The sequence below is a fragment of the Falco peregrinus genome, chromosome 2 (genome assembly GCF_023634155.1).
Source record: "Falco peregrinus isolate bFalPer1 chromosome 2, bFalPer1.pri, whole genome shotgun sequence".
Lineage (NCBI taxonomy): Eukaryota > Metazoa > Chordata > Aves > Falconiformes > Falconidae > Falco > Falco peregrinus.
The window spans coordinates 87,189,924-87,209,003 of record NC_073722.1 but is presented as its reverse complement, the minus strand read 5'-3'; the positions used below and the strand labels follow the sequence as shown (position 1 = coordinate 87,209,003).

The 19,080-nt window shown below is 60.2% G+C and overlaps 1 protein-coding gene across 4 annotated transcripts in view; it reads left to right on the top strand.

Annotated features, from left to right (window-relative positions):
- The window catches only part of TBX1 (T-box transcription factor 1), a 135,322-nt gene extending 116,530 nt beyond the window's left edge, over nucleotides 1-18,792 (top strand). The window contains exons 1-9 of one of the 4 annotated variants that reach the window (XM_055797108.1): nucleotides 4,553-5,541; nucleotides 6,857-6,985; nucleotides 8,138-8,600; nucleotides 11,922-12,023; nucleotides 13,377-13,548; nucleotides 13,784-13,939; nucleotides 15,259-15,326; nucleotides 15,520-15,620; nucleotides 16,394-18,792. In XM_055797108.1, coding sequence (XP_055653083.1) covers nucleotides 6,952-6,985; nucleotides 8,138-8,600; nucleotides 11,922-12,023; nucleotides 13,377-13,548; nucleotides 13,784-13,939; nucleotides 15,259-15,326; nucleotides 15,520-15,620; nucleotides 16,394-16,836 — 1,539 coding nt within the window. In that variant the 5' untranslated portion in view covers nucleotides 4,553-5,541; nucleotides 6,857-6,951 and the 3' untranslated portion in view covers nucleotides 16,837-18,792. Of the gene's footprint in view, nucleotides 1-4,552; nucleotides 5,542-6,745; nucleotides 6,986-8,137; nucleotides 8,601-11,921; nucleotides 12,024-13,376; nucleotides 13,549-13,783; nucleotides 13,940-15,258; nucleotides 15,327-15,519; nucleotides 15,621-16,393 lie in introns of those variants that run through there. The other 3 variants (XM_055797109.1, XM_055797107.1, XM_055797106.1) reach the window with 3 other exon arrangements.
- Nucleotides 18,793-19,080: the final 288 nt, after the last annotated feature.

The window sequence follows — 19,080 nt, the reverse complement described above, 5'->3', positions numbered from 1 at the left end:
CCTTGCTGGAGCCGGGGTGCAAGTGAGGAAAGGGTCAGGCCAGAGGGGACAGGCACAAATTTGCTCACATATATGAAGTGGCAGACGTGTGCGTCAGCCCCAGACAGCAGAGAAGCACCCCAGTACAGACCGTTTTGGCAGCATTAATGAACTATAATGAGGACAGGAGTGACAGAGTGACTGGTTTTAGAGACAGCTTCTGGTGCAGGCAAAACTAGCTGAGCTGGGGTGGGCTCCTGGGGGGAGCCCCAGGCAATGACCCTAACCACTAGGTTCCCTTACCCAGGCCATGTTGGAGCTCCCAAGGGAGCTCTTCACACCGGGGCTGGGCAGGGTCCCAAAGACTTCACAGCCCCAAACTGTGGGCCACACAGGGCAGCTGCACTGCAGGAGAGCATGGATATCACAGTGGAGAAGCACGAGCAGTTGTCAGGGGAAGGGAAAAAAAAAAAGGAGGGGGGGGGGGGGAAGGAAAGTCAAAAAGAGGGGGAAAGGGAGAAATCCCACCGGCTGTGTGCTGGGGGAGAGAGGCTGACAGTTTTATTTCTGAGAATTTCTCTGTGCATGATCTCTACATTGGGATCTGCGGGGAAGTAACCCCATAAAACCAGCCCAAAATCCCCATGGCAAATAACATGGAGTCAAGGCTGGCAAGTGCGAGCCGGGGTGGGGGGGGGGCGCGGCAGCCCATCCCTACGCCCCTGGGCCCAGCAGAGCCCCACCTACAGCCACGGGCTGCCCACCGTGCCTGTCTGCAGGGTCAGGCAGCCCACAGAGCCCCACCAGACCCAGCTTTCCCAGGCACATCGCTGTCCCTGTTAGCCAGAAAATGTTTGTTGTTCATGAGTGCTGGTTATAATGATAATTATTTACTATTGGATTCTTTCTTCTGCAAGGTGTTTATCTCTGTTCTTTTTCTTTCATTTGTTCCTTTTTTCTTTCTCCCTCTTCTGTTCTTTTTCATTTTCTCCTTCTCTCTTTCACTCCTCTTTGTTTATTTCTTTCTTTCCCTCTGTCTTCCTTTCCTTTCCTTTCCTTTCCTTTCCTTTCCTTTCCTTTCCTTTCCTTTCCTTTCCTTTCCTTTCCTTTCCTTTCCTTTCCTTTCCTTTCCTTTCCTTTCCTTTCCTTTCCTTTCCTTTCCTTTCCTTCCCTTCCTTTCCTTTTCCTTTTCCTTTTCCTTTTCCTCTTCCTTCCTTTCTTTTCTTTTCCTTCATTTTTTTCTTCTCTCCCCTCCTCTTATTTTCTCTCCTCTTCTCTTCTCGTCCCTTTCCTTCTCATCCCTTCCCTTCCCCCCCTTCCCGAGCCCCAAATGCGCCCACCGGCGGAGCACAGCGCGGCTGCCGTGCGGAGCCGCGGACCCCGACGGCGGCGGCCCGGGAAGGAGCCGCTCCCGACGCGGCCTCAGGTGCCCGGTCCCGGCCGCCCCGCGCGTCCCTGAGGCCGTGGCCGCAGGGGGACGAGCCGCTCTCCGCGGGGCCGCGCACCTGCCGCCGGACGGAACGGGACGGGATGGGACGGGACGGTTCCAGCCCCCGCTCAGCGCCGGCCGGGCCGGGGCAGTGCCACCCGCCGCCGGCGCTCGGACGTCCCGGCGACCGGAGGGGAGCGGCTGGGGACGGGTGCGGGGGCTCTGGGGGGTCGCGCAACGAGAGCGAGCGGGGTCGGGGCGCCCCGGAGAAGCCGGCGAGCTGCAGTGGGGGATGAGCCCCGAGGGGCGCCGGCTGGCACTGGGCCGTGGTGCAGGCACCCGCAGCCCAGCCCAGCCCGCCCCAGCTGCGGGAGAGCGGGTGGGCACAGCTGCCCCGGCGGAGCGCGGCCGCCCCCCGCGCTGCCTCCCCGCCTTGCTTTTGGTTCCTCGGTCCTGACCGGTCCCGCCGCCCTTCCCATGTCTTTGCTGTCTTTCTTTTTGCTTACTCCTTCTGTCTTTTCTTTCTTTCTTTTTGGTTTTTCTTTTTTTTCTTTCTTTCTTCCTTTCTTTCTTTCCTTTATTTATTTATTTTTCTTTCTTTCTTTTTTCTTTTCTTTCTTTCTTTCTTTCTTTCTTTCCTTTATTTATTTATTTTTCTTTCTTTCTTTTTTTCTTTCTTTCTTTTTCTTTCATTCTTTCTTTCTTTTTCTTTCTTTCTTTCTTTCTTTTTCTTTCTTTCTATTTCTTTCTTTCTTTCTTTCTTTGTCTGTCCATTCTTTTCTTTCTTTTTCTTTCTTTTTTTTCTAACCTTTCTTCTCTTTTCCGTCTTTCTTCCTTTCTTTCCTTTTCGGTCTTTCTGTCTGTTTCTTTGGTTTTTCTTTCTTTCGTTCTTTATTTCTGTATTCCTTGCCCTACTTTCTGTCTTTCTGTCTGTCTTTCTCGGTGAAACTTGGTTAACACATTGGATTTTTGGATTTGTTAGATGGATTCGTTGATTTCGGTTCCTATCGTTCAAACGTCAGTTGCACAATAATACTAATAGTCGCCGTAGTCGGAGTAATAACGAGGGTGAGTGTAATTATAATAACAGTACTTATCGATAACGGTCTCAAATTAAACGCCAGAAAATCCCCGTTTTTCCCGGGACCCGCGGGAACTGCAGGCTTTTTTCACCTGCCGAGATCTCCCGCTCTCCTTTTTCTCTCCCGCCTTACAACGAATCCGTAAATGTCCGCGGCTCCCGTTAGCTGAACCTCTACAAATTATTATTGTTCGGCCGGCAGCATCGCTACCGGCAGCGTTAGCCTTTCCCGCCCCGTTCCCTTCCATCGCTACCGGCAGCATTAGCCTCTCCCGCCCCGTTCCCTTCCATCGCTGTCAGCGCCCGGGCGGTGCTGCCGCGGCGGGCGGGGAAGCGCGGGGGCCGCGGGGCTCCCCCCGCCCGGCCCGGCCGTGGGGACCAGCCCCGGGCTCCCCGCCGCAGCGCTGTTCACCTGGGAAGTGTGCGGAGAAATAAGCATGTGCGGACGTGTGCGCGGAGTGCGGTGACAGACCCCCCGGCCCTGCGTGGCCCCAGCCCCGGGTGGCTGCCGCTGTCCCCCCGCTAATTATTTGCTGCCCACCGGCTTACCGGGGAGCCGGGGCTGCCGTGCCAAGCCCGGGCCGGGCCGTGCGGGGCCGCCCCCAGCTCCCCTGCAGAGTCTATGCCCCCCCCACCCACCCGCAGCCCGGGCTCGCTGGGGGCCCGTCGGGTCGCAGGGCTTGGGGGGCGGGAGGGACGGCGGGGCCGGGCAGGGGCCGGGAGAGCGGGCAGAAAGGAGGGATCGCGGGAGGGACGAGAGGAGAGATGCGGGCAGAGGGGTGAGTGCAAAGGGCAGACGGAGGGAAGGCGGCGGGCGGTGGGGCTGTGACCCAGCCGGGCCCCGGGGGCGCGGGGAGAGCCCGTCGGGGCCGCGGTACACCTGCAGCACAGCCTAGGCTCAGGGGCGCGGGGGGGCCCGAGCACCTCGGCTCGGTGTGAGCACGGCCCCGGCACTGGAGCGGCCCGGGGGCACCTGGCCCGGCCTGCGGGGAGCGGTGCCGGCGGGGAGATCCCTGCGGGGGAGCCCGTTCTGTCCCCCCCGCCTCGCCTGAAAGGTCTGGGGGATCGCGGGGCCCAAACGGGGGACGGGGCGGCAGCGGATACCTGCTGCGGGCAGAAGCCTCGCCGGGGCCGGGAAAGATGGTGGAGCGGCGGAGAGGCCGGGCTGGGGCTCCGGGGGCCGCGCCGGGGCTGGGGGCTGCCGTCGGGGGGGACGCGAGAGTCATTGCAACGCGTTGCTTTCCTCGGTGCCGCCACGGGCTTTTGCACGGCCGGGGCCCGAGAGTTTCGGGGCGAAGCAGCAGTATGCCCTTGGGCAGGTCCTGCCCTTATTCCGCGGCGAGCTCTCAGCCTTTCCGCAGAGCAGAGCGGTTCCCGGCGGAGAGGCGGCGGGACAACCCCGACCTCCCCTCCCACCAGCTCAAGCGAGGTGTGAGCTGGGGGAAGCAGAGAACCCCCCTCGCCCTCTCCCTGGTATCCCTCCGACAGCGGCCGGGCTCGATCCATTCCCTGCCCCGCACCTCCCCCGGCCCAGGGACGACGGCAGAGCCGGGGGCAGAGCAGCACCGCTAACGGCGGGGTTAGTAACCCCTCGTCGAGGCTGGATGCGCTTTGCAGCGCACCGGCGATGCGGAGCGCCTGGGGAGCGGGACAAGCGCCCGCGGTGCTGGACGAGACGCCTGTCAAACGCGGCCTCCGGGTTTAGGCCCTCTTTGGGGGTGCAGGAGAGGGGAGGACCCCGTTTGCGGCACAGCGCCGTGCCGCCCGCTCCCTCGGGTTTGCTGTGCCGCTGCGGGCTTCCAGCGCCGCGGGGGAGCCGGGCGGTTTCGCCCTCCTGTCGTCTCAGCTCCCCCCGGCCACCGTTCACGCGTGGGGGAGCCCTGCGAGGCCGGACGCGGGCCGCGGGAGCGGGGCCCCGGGGGCTTCTCTCAGGGATTTGGGGGGTGCAGCCCCTGGCTCAGCGGGGCACCTGCTCCGCTGCCGCGCGGGAGCCGACTGGCAATGGTTCCCGGCGGGTCCCGTACCCCCGGCAGAGACCGCTCCCGCCCGACCCCGCTGGGCGGGCGCGCAGGCCGAGGGGCCCGTCCGCGCCCGGGCTTTCCCCGACGTGGCGCCGCTTCCAGCTGGGGCTATACCTAAGGAACAGGGAAGGAGAAAGGGATAAACCTGGGAAACGGTGCGGGCAAGCAAGGCACAGACAGCAACCCCGAGCTCCCCGACTCTGCTAAGGCTTTGGTTTCGGGGGTTTGCTTAATTTCCAGGGGTGGGGGGTATTTTCTTCCCTCTCAGTGCAGAGGCTGCCCAGAGCCGGGCACACCTCGGGGAAGGGGCTGGCGCCCCACGTCCCGCTTGCATCAGCTGTTGAGCTCCCGGAGGCGGCTTTGCAGCTTGCAGCCGCGGCTCCTCGCTTTCCTCCGATCTTGCCCCGAGGTGCCCTAACGAAATCCCTTCCCCTCCTCTTTGCAGTGCCGCCAGGTAAGCAGCGCGGGTCAGCACCGAGACACTCTTCCCCGTGACGTGTCCCTGAGCTGGGGGCAGAAACTGCCCCGGCCGGGAACCAAGCTGGCAGCAGCAGCAAAGAAACAAAACACCGATCGTGTCACGCTCTGCCCTTATGCCGTTAGCTGCAGGAACATATGCTCAAATATGTAAGAGTAGTCTAGATTTTTCTCTGCAAATATTTTTACCACATCCAAAGATAATATTTCAACAGAAGAATCAAGCCCCGCAGGCTACAGACAGGGCAGCTATATATAACCCGCTTGCTCACTCCGGCTCTCCGCGCATCGCTCGGGTTATGCAACCCCCATCGCGGCGGTAGCCACCGGCGCGCCCTACGGGCTCCTCCCGCCCCGTCGGGGCATTCCCCCCGGGACCTTGGTGCAGCCACTCTCCCGGAGGGACCAGCACCGGGGCTGGGACCGGGACCAGGACTGGGGCCGGGGCCGGAGCCGGGCTGGGCCCGCGGGGCGGGCGCGTCGCCTCGCCCCGCGCCGATGCGGAGGAAGGGCCCGGGGAACGCCGCAGCGCTCCGAGGGGCCGGTGCCGGGCGGTGAGTAGCCCATCGCCCTCGCTGGGGCAGGGAGGGGAACCGGGACGGCCGTCCCCGGCGGCCGGGGGAGCGCGGCCCCCGGCCCAGGCGGGCCGTGCAGGTGCTGCCGACGGAGCGGGCTCTCACGCCGGGCCGGTCAAGGGCTCGCCTGCCGCCCCGCCGGTTACTTTCCGTTTTCTCCGCTTTTTTTGGAGAAGGAAACGCTCGAATGCCGGCGGGTGCTTTGGGGGCTTGGTGGCCCGCGGCTGGGGATTCCCACCCCGGTCCCCTGCGGCGCCCGGCGGTACCTGCGCCTGCAGCGCACCCCGACGTGCCCGGCCCTCTCCTGCCGCGGCGGCCCGGGCTGCCAGTCCCCGCAGTCGCTGAGCCCCCGCGGCCGGAGCGGGCAGCTCGCAGCCCCGCCGTGGCTGCGGGCTGGAGGAAGGGAGCAATCACCCCCTCTCGGTGCCGGACATCCGCAGCGTGACGCCGGGCTCGGCTCGGCTGAGCTCGGCTCTTCCCTTCCCGTCGGCCGGCTCCCGCCGCCGTGATTGACACCGCCGGCCCCTCCGCCCGCCCCGCAGCACATCCCATCCCTCCCCGTCGGCCGCTCGCTGTGCCCGGGAGGCGGGGAAGGGCCTCCCCGGCCCTTTGACACCGTCTCGGCAGGAGTTTCACTTCGCTTTCGCCGCCGCCGCCGCCGCTTCTGCAGGCAAACACCCCCGGCTTCCATGTGACGCCTCCCAGCCACTGAATGGGGGAAAGCGCCTATAAGGGAGCCACTTTCCCTACGTGCAGGAGAAAAGGAAGGGACGGGGGGGCAGAAGCAGGAGGTGGTGTTGGGGGGAAGGGAAGAGAGAGAAAATAAATTAATAAATCGCAGGGAACGAAGTTGGGGGTTGAGAAACTGAAAACCCAGGGAAGAAATTCGTGGGGTTATTTATTTATCCCCCCACCCCTACCCCCGGTCCCCTGTGGCTGACAGGGCTCGATCCGGCCGTTGCGGCGCTCGGCGCTGGCTGCAAAGGGGCACGGGGAAGTTTCTTGCTCCCCAACGCCCTTCCCGAGGAGGGGGGGCACAGAGTTTGGGTTGTTTATTGTTGCAGGTTTTTTTTTTTTAAGCTTCCCACACCCCCCTGTCTGGAAGGAGGGGGGGGTCTCGCTCGCACCTCCCTGGATGGTGCGATAGAAAGGAGGGGAGTGAGGGGGTGGGAGGGGGGGCTCGTGGTGGGAGGCTGCCGCGGCTGCTGCTCCTGCATTGGTGTCTCCCCTATGGACGAAAACAGCCCTCTGTCTCCCAAGGCAAATGCTTTCAGTATCGCCTCTCTGATTTCAGTCGCCGCCGCCGCCGAGCAAGCAGGGAAGGGAGCGCTGGAGGAGCGCCGCGGCAGCCGCAGCGCGCCCGCCCGCCCCCGCTGCCGCCCGCAGAAGATGCACTTCAGCACTGTCACCAGGGACATGGAAGGTGAGCGCCGTGCTCGGCCCCGCAGGACTGCGGGGACGGGACCCCCCCGGCCACCGGGTCTCGGAGTGTTTTCACGCGTGCCGGCCCGGCGGCCGGGCCGGAGGGAGCGCACGGAGCGCGGCCTGCCCGCGGCAGCGGTCGGAGGGGGTTTCGCCGTGTCCCCCGGCGCGCCCGGCACCCCGCAGCCCTCCCTTGGAGAATAAAAGGCTCTGCCGTGCCCCGGTGGCGGCTTCCGACGGCTTCGCCGCTTGGACCCCGCGTCTCCTTGGAGGTGCTGGAGCATCCTCCGACAGCACCAGCCGTGCCCAGGGCAGCAGCAGGCCAGGGCTCGGCTCCTGCCGGCTCTTGCAGCCCCTCTCCGGCCTGGGGGCCGCGGTCGAAATAAGTCAAGAGCCTCCCAGGACCCTGAGGAGCCTTTCAGCACCGGAGGGGATCCCAAGGAGCCGTCTGTTCCCCGAGGCGGCCTGTCATGCGCGGCAGGGCCCGCTCAAGCTGGAGGCCGAGGGCTGCGCAGCCGGGACCGTCCCGGTGCTCCTCGGCGCGGCCCCAGAGCTTTCCTCTGGTCCCCGTGTGTTCCCCCTCCCTCGCCCGCGGATGGAAAGATGGGGGGATTGCTAAACCAGATCCGCCTTCCCCTGTCAGCCACGGCCCCGCGCCCCAGAGCTAGGGACGCTACCTGCAGCACCCTAGCTACACGGAAATAAGAACTGGTTTCTTTCTTTGAGTGTGTCCCCCCCCCTCTTTTTTTTGGGGGGGGGTGGGGGTGATGGTGAGGGTAGGCGGGAGTTTGCTTTGTCCCAAATCGTTTGCAGCGAAGGAGGCCTTCTGCAGAGATAGCACGGGCTCTGCACCGCGGCTCTTGGCAGATCTCTCGGATTTGCAAAGAAGAAAAAAAAAAAAAAAAGAAGGAAAAAAAAAGAAAAGAGCCGAGGCAGGCAGGCAGCGGGAGCAGCGAGCTCCCCGCCTGCCCCGGGGGGAGCGGGGCTGGGGCCAAGCAAAGCGGAAAGGGGGAGGCGCCCCGCTGGGCTGGGCGCGGGGCAGAGGAGGCGGAGGGCACCCCGCGGAGCCGGCGCGGCGCGGAGCGGTGCGGAGCTGGGGGGAAAGCGGGAGCCGGAGCGGAGCCCTGACCGCCTGTTTTTGGAATGATTTCAGCTATCTCCAGCCCCTGGCTCACCCAGCTGTCCCATTTTTGCGATGTTGCAGCTTTCACGGCCAACAGCCTGAGCAGCCTGAACGCCTCCGGGGGGTACCACCTCTCCCCCTCCCCGGGGGACCCGTACGGACAGCATGAGCCGCCGCACTACGAGCCCTGCACGGCTCAGCAGCACCCGCACCCGCCGCCCCAGCCCCAGCACGGCTATCCCTTCGGCGGGGCGGCGGCGGCGGCCGGAGCCAACCCGCCGCCCCCAGGCCCCGAGCCGCCCGAGGGCGCCGGGGGAGCCGCCGCGGGGCCGGCCACCGTCTCGGGCTGCTCCGCGGGGGCGGCCGTCGCGGCCAAGGCGCCGGTGAAGAAGAACCCGAAGGTGGCCAACGTCAGCGTCCAGCTGGAGATGAAGGCGCTGTGGGACGAGTTCAACCAGCTGGGCACCGAGATGATCGTCACCAAGGCCGGCAGGTCAGTGCGGAGCCCCCGGGCGGCCCCGGCTCTCCAGCCGCTTCCCCCGGCCGCGGGCACCCGGGCGAGCCGGGGCGGCTGCATTCGCGGTTTGGGGGACAATCGAGGCTGACCAAGGGCTAGCTGCGGGGCGGCTGGGCCCGCCGGTTGCCGTCATTCGATCCTAGTGCTTCTCCCGCGGAGAAATGTGCGAGCTCCTGCGAGCCGAAGGCCTCGGGTGCTGCGGAGGAGAGTGCGCGATCCTGCGGGCCGGAGGCGAGGGCGTGCGGGGGGCGGCGGGCAGGGTGGCCCGGCCCGGGGGAGCTGCGCTCCGCCGGGCGCCTTCGGCTTTCGGTTATCCCGCATGGGACTGGGATCCGCGTTTGCGGAGGACATGGTGCTCCCGGCGCGGACAGCAACGGCACAGCGGGAAAAGTAAAAGCTAACAAACCCTCCCGCGCAATACCTGCAACTAAATTGATTTTTAGCACGGGCAGATCTTTTCCTTCCGGCGGGGACGCAAACAGACCCTAATTCTGCGCCCTCAAACGTTTTCCAGTACTGTTGCATTTCCCGACTATCGAGTAACGAGCCCGGCTGATGCCGGCGCTCCGCGGCCCTGCACCCGCCACCGCGGCACGGCTCCGCCGGCGGGCCGGGACCCGGCTCGCGGCCAGGGAACAAAGGAGGCGACTGATGCGACCGCGTTAGAAACGAGCAAAACGGGGGGGTGGGGGAGGAAGAGGAGCCCCAGTTAGCGTTGTTAATTACTGCATTTGATTGCGATCGCCGGGAAGCGCCGTGGCCGTGGCGGCCCAGGCAGAGCTCCGGAGTTTTCCCCGCGCAGGCTCCGGGCAAACGCTTCCTTCGGGGGGGGCGAGTGCATTGCTTGGGCGCTGCTCTCTTCCCTTGATTTAAAGCGATCCAGCTGGGTAGAAAAGAAAATATAACAAATCAACAAATCCCCCGGTGCTTGCTCTCAGTTAGCCGCAGAGACGGCGGCGGCAGCTGGAGCTCCGGGTTGTGCCGCCGCCGGGACAGGAGGGTGCATCCCGCCGGGATGACCGCGGCCGTGCGCTCCCACTCTCCCTCCAGCGGTTTTGAGGGTCGAGAAGCTGCAAGAATGAAATATATTTACATATACGCCGTTGCTTTTTTTTTTTTTAATTAGCGATCTACTGATTTTTTTAAAACAAAAAGTCACCGCGGAGGCCGGCGGAGGAGCCGGCGCTGCGCTGCGGGACCCCGGGCGTGATTTCCCGCAGCCGGTGCCTGCCCCGGCGCCGGGTCGCGCAGTCCACTGACTCCGTCCGCGGCCCCTCAGCCCGGCGCCGGGCTCGGCGCTGCTTTCCTTAGCGGAAAAGGTCGTTCAGGCTCCAGGCGGAGACTCTCTGCAAACAGGAGCATTTCGATCTGACGTTCTCCGCTCTCCCGGGACAGTGAAAGGATTGCAATTGCCCTGCTCCAGAATGGCTCGGAAATGAACCAGCTCGATTTGAATCAGGGGTTTTTTTGCCCTTCTCTTCGTTTATTTTATGACACCGACAAATCTCTAGACAGGCGGGTGAAAACTGGAGAAAACGGGGTAAAATCAGCAGGAAAAAGCTCAGGGAAGGCACTGCAAAGCCTGTTCTTTCCCAGCGTCTCTGGGCTGGCCCTGCTGTTTGTCTAGGTGGTCTTATCATCTCGAGCTGTTTGTTTTAAAACTAAGTTTTAAAACAAGAAACACCGGAACTGGAGCTAATGGGGGCTTTTACACCTTTAAAAATAATAATAACAGAGGGACCGACTGGGAACATCCTCCCGAGTTAGCTAAAGCGTTACAGAGCGGGAGATGCAGCCGCTCGATCCTGATGCCGCCCGACAGTACCGGGCCCGGACTGGAAGGGGTTGTGGGGCCAGAGTCCCCCCGCCCCATCGCCCCGGCAGGCAGCCTTCCCTCGGCGGGGAGCAAGGGCACACAACCAAAAAAGCCCTGGGAAGATGCACAGCAGAGCTGGCTGTGCGCCCCAAGAATGAGCTGGGGCGGGGGGGGGGCTCTCCATGTTCAGGTTTGATTGGGTTGTTTTTTTAGGGGGTGGTTGGAGTTTGGTTTTTCAACGGCTGCAGACCCCCTTCCCGAAATACCACCCACTGTCGCTCGCTTGGTTTCCTACTCAGGAAAAGAAACTTATCAACCAAAACCGAAGCCACGATGAGCCCCATTGCGAGGGCTTACATTTGGCATGTCCTGCCAGGGAGCCGCAGACCAGGCCCCGTCTCCGGGCCTCGGTGTGTACAGAGAGAGGGAGGGACACGGGGGGCCTCCCTGGCCCCTTCCCTTAGCCTGTCCCCCAATACAGCTCCTCGAAGGAATCGTGCCCTCCCTGAGCGTGGGACCTTCGTCCCTAGCTTAGCCTGGGGTCTCCAGGAGCCTCCATGGAGCAGAGTGGTGGGGATAGCCCCGGGGCCAACCTTCCTGCTCGGGACTTCAGGCTCCTTGCCGCTCTCCTTTTGCCCCGCAAAGCTGCGGGGACCGTGAGCCCGACCGGGCTCTGGCAACGAAGTGGAGCTGGGAGGGGGCTTGCTGGGAGACCCCTGTTGCCCTCTACTCCCTGCCTGCCAGGGGCTGTGTTTGCCCCTCCAGGCTGCAGGAGGTAGTCCGCTGGCCCCAGGGAGCAAACCGCTGCTGTAACCACTGCTTTAAAATGGGCACAGATTGTGGGGGAGCAGAAGCTGCAAAAGTGGGACTCGCTCCCCTCACATTGCCCACAGGAGATTCTAGATGTGCCCCCCCCCCCCTCCGGGCTGCTCGAGCCTCCTGGGGCTGTGCCCCCAGCTCAGGTGTGGGTGCAGAGACAGGATAATGCTTTGCATCTGCCTCAAATCAGGTCTGTTGGAAGGATGGGGAAAGCACAGGGAGGAAATTCTTTTCAGTTTTGTCTCCCCATGGCAAAGGCGATGGTGCTGCTAATTTCCCCCCAGCCTCTGCATCCCGCTGCGGCAGGATATTTCAGGTGTCCAACACAAACTGTTCCAGAGCTGGTGGGAGAGGCCGGGGTCACACAGCACTGCCCCGGCTCATCCTTCAGGATGCTGCTGGCACCCCCTCTCCCCACGCTGCCTGGCCGCATTTGCCTTTTCCTCCTGTTCTGGCTGGCGGTTCCTGCAAGGGGACCTGACATCGCAGCTGAGTGGGCTTTGGGGCAGCTGGAGAGGAAGGGCCAGGAAGGCTGCAGGACTCCCACACCCGGCCGTGAGCACCCCCAGGATAGAGGGGGAGGGTGTTCGTACCTGCACTGGCCCCTCAGGGCTCCCTGCTGCACCTCCACTCAGCTCTCCTTTCTCTCCTCTCTCTGCTAGGCGCATGTTCCCCACCTTCCAGGTGAAGATATTCGGGATGGACCCTATGGCTGACTACATGCTCCTCATGGATTTTGTCCCTGTGGATGACAAGCGATACCGGCAAGTAATACCCTGCCTGCCCCGTGGTGCTCAGCCCTGTGGGATGCAGCTGCCCGCTGCCTGGGGTCTGTTTCACACCGTTGCAATAAGTTTGGGGCTGGGAGCAGTGCACCTGCGCAGGGCATGGACCCACAGGGCCCCCCTTGGCTTTCTCGCACAATGCCCGCAGCGGCCAGGGCCAGGTCGGTGGTGGTGTGGGCAGAAGTGCAGGTTTCTGTGGGGCAGCAGTGCAGGAGCCACCTTGTCCTGGCCTGAAAAGCTCTCCCTGTCCTGCTGCTCCACGTCTCCACCTGGGAAATGTTCATTACCCGCTAACAAAAATCCCCCCCAGTGCTCCTCGGGTGCTGTAACCTCTTGGCTGGGGCAGGTGGTCTGGTGGTGCCGGACTCACGGGTGTCCCAGGGCTGTGCCGTGCCTGCTTGGTGCTTGGGTGAAGAGAGTGGGGTTTGTGCTCTGGAAAGGCACCCAGCCATCTGAGCCACAAAACCCTGCCCTTGTTTCCAGCAGCAGCGCAGGAAGGCCTTGGAAACCAGCGGCTCGCAAGGTAGCGATGCGATCTGGTTTGGAACCCCTTTAATTTAAAGACAGTGAAAGGCGCATTATGTATTTAGCTTCAGATCAGGACGCTAAGCAGGCAGCCCGCGTAGGAATCGCAGGGTCCGATATATAAATATTTAGACAGATATCCAAATTCTCAGGGCGTCCTAGAAATGTTTGCTTGTCAAGGGAAGTGGGATATATAACATCCAATTGAGTATATCTTTAAAAAGTAATGTTTCTGCTCGAGTCCAATGGTGTCTAATTCCCCCTGTGCAAACACTGGCTTTAAAAGTAAACACGTGGATAGAAGATTGGTTTCTCTGTTTTAAATGTTACTGTTGAATATGTACTTTGAAAGAATGAAACAAGGCTGCTAAACTCTGGACCTGCTATTAATCTACACATAACTTTCCTTAACTCTTTACTTAAAGCCAGAACATTACTGTGTAAAGGGCTCCCTTTCACCCTATTTTTTTAGAGGAAGTGGGATCTTTTGTGGCTGCTCTCCCAAGTCTGTGCAGGTAGCTAAAAATTTCCTTTGTCCTGCAGATTTCTCTCCCACCAGTTCCATTGGCAACCTGATAAAATGTGTCGTGTCCGCCCCCCCCCCCCCCCCCCCCCCCCGCCCCACCGAGTGTGGCTGTGGAGAAGAGCTCATGCCTCTCTTTGCCATAGGAAGCAGGAGTGATGGGGGAGGCGGCACTTGCCCCTCACCTGGCCGGGGGGGACCCTCCCGGGCCGGATCCTGTGGGGCTGCTGCAGGGTGGCAGGAGCCCCCGGGCTGTGGCTGAGGGTGCCTTCCCCTCCCGGCAGGTACGCCTTCCACAGCTCCTCCTGGCTGGTGGCCGGCAAAGCCGACCCCGCCACCCCCGGGAGGGTGCATTACCACCCGGACTCCCCGGCAAAAGGGGCGCAGTGGATGAAGCAGATCGTTTCCTTCGATAAACTCAAACTGACCAACAATTTGCTGGATGACAACGGGCACGTAAGTGTTCCCGGGGGAGGGTATCAAACACGGGGCTGTGCCAGAGGGAAGCCCCAGCGCCGCGATTCCCGTGGGGTGCCCCTGCCCACACCCCTCCCCAGGGGCTCTGCACCCCTCTCCTGCCCCAGCCCCGGCTGCCCCCGGGCAGGGGAGCCGGCAGGGCCGGGGCTGCGCTCTCCTCTCTCCATGCTCCGCCTGGATCAATTATTGTCTCCTTGCTCGTTTTATCATTCAGATCATTTTGAACTCCATGCACAGATACCAGCCGCGTTTTCACGTGGTCTACGTGGACCCCCGGAAAGACAGCGAGAAATACGCAGAGGAGAACTTCAAAACCTTCGTCTTCGAGGAGACGCGCTTCACGGCCGTGACTGCCTACCAGAACCACCGGGTGAGGCGGCCGCGGGGCTCGGGGCAACGAAAAGCGGGGGTCGGGGTCGCCCCGGGGGTGTCTCAGCCCCTTCGTCCGGCTCCCGGGCTGCGGCTGGCCGGCGGGGGTCTCCCGCCCCCCTCCTTCCCATCTGCTGAACCCATTCCGGGGCAGCGCAAGGAACCCGATAGCCGGGGAGCTGCGCAGAGCTGCATCGCTGCTTGCCGAGGAAGAGACGTGAGCTCCAGCCCCATCGCCAGCTTCCCCCCGCCCGGGGGGGACCTCATTACCTATGTAAACCCGAGGCTGGGGCTAGTTGGGAAACTACAGGCTTCCCGCTGCGAAACGTCACTCACAATTTGTTTGGATAAATCTGCGATTTTACTTCTCTAAGCTCGCAGCTCTGTTCCTCCCCAGAATGGAATTACATGTTAACGAAACAAAACGAAACAAAGCAACCCACTCCCCCTAATCTGGTGCGGCTTTCTGGGCAGCAATTAATCCAATCGCTTCTTTAAATCGCATCAGTGTAATGTAAAGAGCAAGAATCCCAGCCGCGAGTGCAAATAGGATTTCATAGCGGGGGCTTTTCCACGCCGCTGCCGCAGCCGCCGCTGGAGCCGCCCGCGGGCTGTCCCCGAGCAGCGGCGGGGCCACCCTCGGCAGCGGCTCCCAGCAGGTCCAGCCGGGTCCCCCCGGGATGCTGCGGGCGGGCCGGCACCCCGCCCCCGGGAGGCGGCGGGGCCGGAGCAGGGCTGTGCCTTTAAGGGGCTCCGGAGTCCCTCCCCGGCTGGCATTTGCCTGATGGCTCTGGACAGCTGCTCTTTCTCTCCTGCTTTCAATCAGTTTGACCTCTAAGGCTGGAACTGTCACTGAGGGGCTTAAAGTTTGTTTTTCAACCCATTCCGGAAACTCACAATCACATACTTTATCCGTGGATTTGCTTAAATATAGAAAATGTCCTGCCTTCTCCCCGGCGAATTAAATAAATACATAAGTATGATTTATCCAGTGATTTGTCTTAGCTGCTCGGGTGGTGACCCATATAATGTGGCATTTTCTTACAAGTGCATTTGCACAGCTTTTGCAGCTGACCGGGGCTGCCTCTCCCTTCACCTTGAACTCATATTAGATAGCGTATTAGCCCACATTTTCTAACAGAGGGAAAGCACATGTTTGTGCTCTGTGACAGAGCATGCCCTGGCTCCACCAGCCACCTGGGCCCTCTCTGGTACACCAGGCATTGCTGGCTCCCAGAGCCTGCTCAGTGGCATGCTCACGGTCTGGCCAGGGAGCCCCATGTGTGCCACTTTGAGACATTTTCCTGCTTCTCCTTACAGATCACACAGCTGAAGATCGCTAGCAACCCATTTGCCAAGGGATTCAGAGACTGTGACCCTGAGGACTGGTAAGGCTGTGTCTTTATTGACTGTGACTACACCCCACTCTCACACCTAATTTCACGTGCACCTGCCCAGCTTGCATTTGCACAACATGCGCACAGAGTTGGGGGAGGGGGCACCACACTCATAGCAGCAACACTCCAAGCGCTCATTCTGTTGGATGATTGGCTTGTATCACTTGTCCCCTTCTCCTTCCAGGCCCAGGAATCACAGGCCAGGGGCCCTTCCTCTCATGAGTGCTTTTGCCAGATCCCGGAATCCAGTCTCTTCTCCAGCCCATCAGAATGGGACAGAGAAAGGTGAGAGCACCCGGTGGCCGGGCCAGCCTGACCTCCAGGCCCTGCTGGTGTGCACAGCCAGCCTCAGTGCATGCTTGCTTGGGGCTGTCCTTGCTCGACATGCTGTTGCACAGCCACCTGCAGTGGATACAGCCCCCCTGCTAATGAGCTTAGCGCTACCACCTGCTTTCTAAACAAAACTAGCACCTGTGTAGTCTAATTCATTCTTCCTATGTCTCAAACACTCACTGTTGTTGTGCTTAAGCAACTCTGCTGCTTTAAAAAAACACTGCCCTTTTCCTTTAGCATCCCATTTCTGACTTTTTGGTGGCAAGTTCAGCTTTTCGGGCAGGGATGCAGCAATGGCCACGGGCTTCTCCTCACTTTGCCCTTTTAACGCAGCTCGGCAGTGCATTCTGGGCCGCCCTGCTCCCATGCGGGAGCTGCAGTCAGGTCGAACAGCACCTCTGCCCATTGACTCCTTTTCCATTACACAGAGCAAACAACTGCAAAGACAGCCAAGGGCCTTTCTTCCACTACACTCCGGGCCTGCAAAATAAAGGGAAGTCTGTATTTGTTTAGTGTTACACAATTGCAAAAATGTCAGGCGTGCACCAGCTCGTCAGTCAATGCAGCTCCACGCATCCCAATCAGAAAGCAGGTGCTGTCCCACCGCCGCGGTGCCTGCCGCGCTGCCGCTCGCCTCGCTTGCAGGGCTGGCTTTGCTAGCTCCGCGCCGCCGGTGTGTGCGCGGGGGCGCGGGGCGGCCGTGCTGACGCTGTGTGCCCCCGCAGATGCTGCCGAGAGCCGGCGGGAGTTCGAGCGGGAGGCGGCCGCCGGGACGGCGCTGCACGCCGAGGCCGCGCACCAGCAGCTCATGTCGCGCGTGCTCAGCCCCGCGCTGCCGGGCGGCGCCGGCGGGCTGGTGCCGTTGGGCGGCGCGGGGGGCGGCCGGCCCAGCCCGCCCCACCACGAACTGCGCCTGGAGCCCACCGCCTCAGAGCCGCTCCACCACCACCCCTACAAGTACCCGCCGGCGGCGGCCGCCGCCTACGACCACTACCTGGGGGCGAAGAGCCGGCCCGCCCCCTACCCCCTCCCCAGCATCCGCGGGCACAGCTACCACCACCACCATCACCACCACCACCACCACATGAACGCGGCAGCGGCGGCGGCAGCCGCCAACATGTACTCGTCGGCCGGCGCGCCCGCCAACTACGACTACGGGCCCAGATAACGGCACCGCCCGCGCCCCAGCACCGTCCTCCCCCCTTCCCGCCTTTCCCTCTCCTCCCGCCTTACGAGTGAGCTGATAGGCCAGCTTGACCTGATCGACAACTGTAGAGCCCAATCGCAGGAAGCCGGGGTCCTCGCCCCGCTCCCCCACCCCGTTGGCGGGCCGTGAGGGAGGGCAGTGGCGGCGTGTGGTGAGGGCCCGGGACGTGACGGGTGCGCCCTGTCGCGGTGTGGCCTGCAGCTGCACTTTGATAAATGAAGCCATATGTCGTTATCTCCCTTCTCCCTAACCTTCTTGCGGATGCCCCACGGGTGCGCCGGGCGCGGAGGACCGTAGGGCCGCTGGGAAGCGGCGGGAGGACGGGGAAGCGGCAGCGGTGAGGTAAATTGCCCCCTTCTCGCTCGCCCGCCGGGTCTCCTGATGGAGATTTGCCGTTGCCACCGTTTTTGGCCGTGCCACGGGTGTTTCCCACCCCAGCGGGATGTGTAGCGTTAGCAGCGAGCAGGGGGGTCTGCGGGGCCAGTTGTGAGTACCGACGGGCACCAGCCCCCGGCGACAGGGATGGAGTGTAATTAATTCTGCACGTGTCGATGCTAAGGAGACGCTTGGCCTCGTCCGCAGTTGGCTCAGGTGGTTCTTCGAGGAGACTGAGAGGAAGCAGAGTTTAGCTTAAGGGAACACTTTGAGTCTTCACTGTCAGAACAAACTGTCCACTTCTCCTTTGGTCCTGACCCCCTCGTGAGTTTTGGGGTTCACTGGGGCAGCTTAACCACAACAGCATTTTCTGGAGCTGTTGAGGAGAGCCCATGGCCAAGAGCGCAGCCATCTACAGCTTCACAGCAACGGATGCTAAGGTTTAAAAACCAGCCTGGGGGTGGGGTGAATACCTGCAGAGTTTAGGCTGTGTATTCTCAGCAATAGTTTGTAAATCGGCTGCTTCACAGGCAGCCTCACACTACTGCCTTCCTACGTCCTTTCCTGAGCTCTTGAAGCTCACCTGTTGAGAGGTGCCTATTAGAGGAACTTCAGGGTTTTTTCCCCGAGAATGTCTCACCCCTTGTATTTGGCTGACCCAAACTGCAGTAGTCCCAAAGCACCTATTCTGCATCTACCTGCTTGCTGCATCTTCCCTCTTAATGCTGGTAAGTACTTTCTTCTTCTTTTTTTTTTTCTTTTTTTTTTCCTTTAATATCTGACTTCAGTAGTCTTTCCTTATTGTTGAAAAGATGGGCCTGTTCATCACGGTTTCTCCAGTGATTTTTTTTTTTTTTAATGGTTGGCTTGTGTTTTTTTGTCAGATGCTCACTGAAAGGCAGTCCCTTTGTGTTCAGAGAAGGTATTGAGCAGCTCTTCAGCTGTGTTGGTATACAGTATTATGAACACTCTTCTGATTTTTCCACGTGACTCTATGAAAGGAAGAGGGTGGTTGTTTTTTCGTGGTTTTTTTTTCCAAGTCCTCTATTCATCCATGTTTGTGTATTTTCACTACAAACCTTTTAAAACATGATCTTTCCCTTGTGCAGGTGGCAGTGTTAATAGCAATGTTTATTCTGTCTCTGGCGGTGGGCTTTGGGCTTCCAAAACTTTTTGGAAGGGTTTATGAAGGGATACAGGCTAACATGAATATTTTATGTAATTTTTTTTTCTGTTATAAAAATATATATATATATGGATCCATGAAAAAACTTGCGCAAGAAATACGTATTTTATTTGACATTTGCAGTGAATTGTGAGATTCTTAGTGTCTGACTATACCATAATTAATGTTCTCAGAAAGGTTGATGTGAAATAGCCTTGTGCTTGTTATTAGTGGGAAATGGCTCTCAGACGTGCTCTGTTGCTTTGCTGCTGTTCTTTCAGAGTTTTCAGTATGACTTGTTATCTGTAAACTGATTAGTGCCAAAGCTTTGGTCAAACGTTTAATGAAGTTATTATATTTATTATTTCTTGCAAAGATTATGCAAACACCTTTTTTTTTTTTCTTGATAGTTGCAGTGTAGGAAAAAAGTGAAGACAACCAAAGAATCATATCTGCAAACAGTGTAGATACGTGTAGATATTTGTAGATATATGTAGATAATCATTTAAATTCATTTAAATTGAAAAGACATTGGACAGTGACATTTATAAATGTTTTTCCTCTTCTTTCTTCCTTTTATTTCTTGTTTGATTATTTGGGTATATTTGTGAGTTTGTCTGCTCTGAAGTCTAAACTTTCCTTACAAAGTGACATCATATAAATAA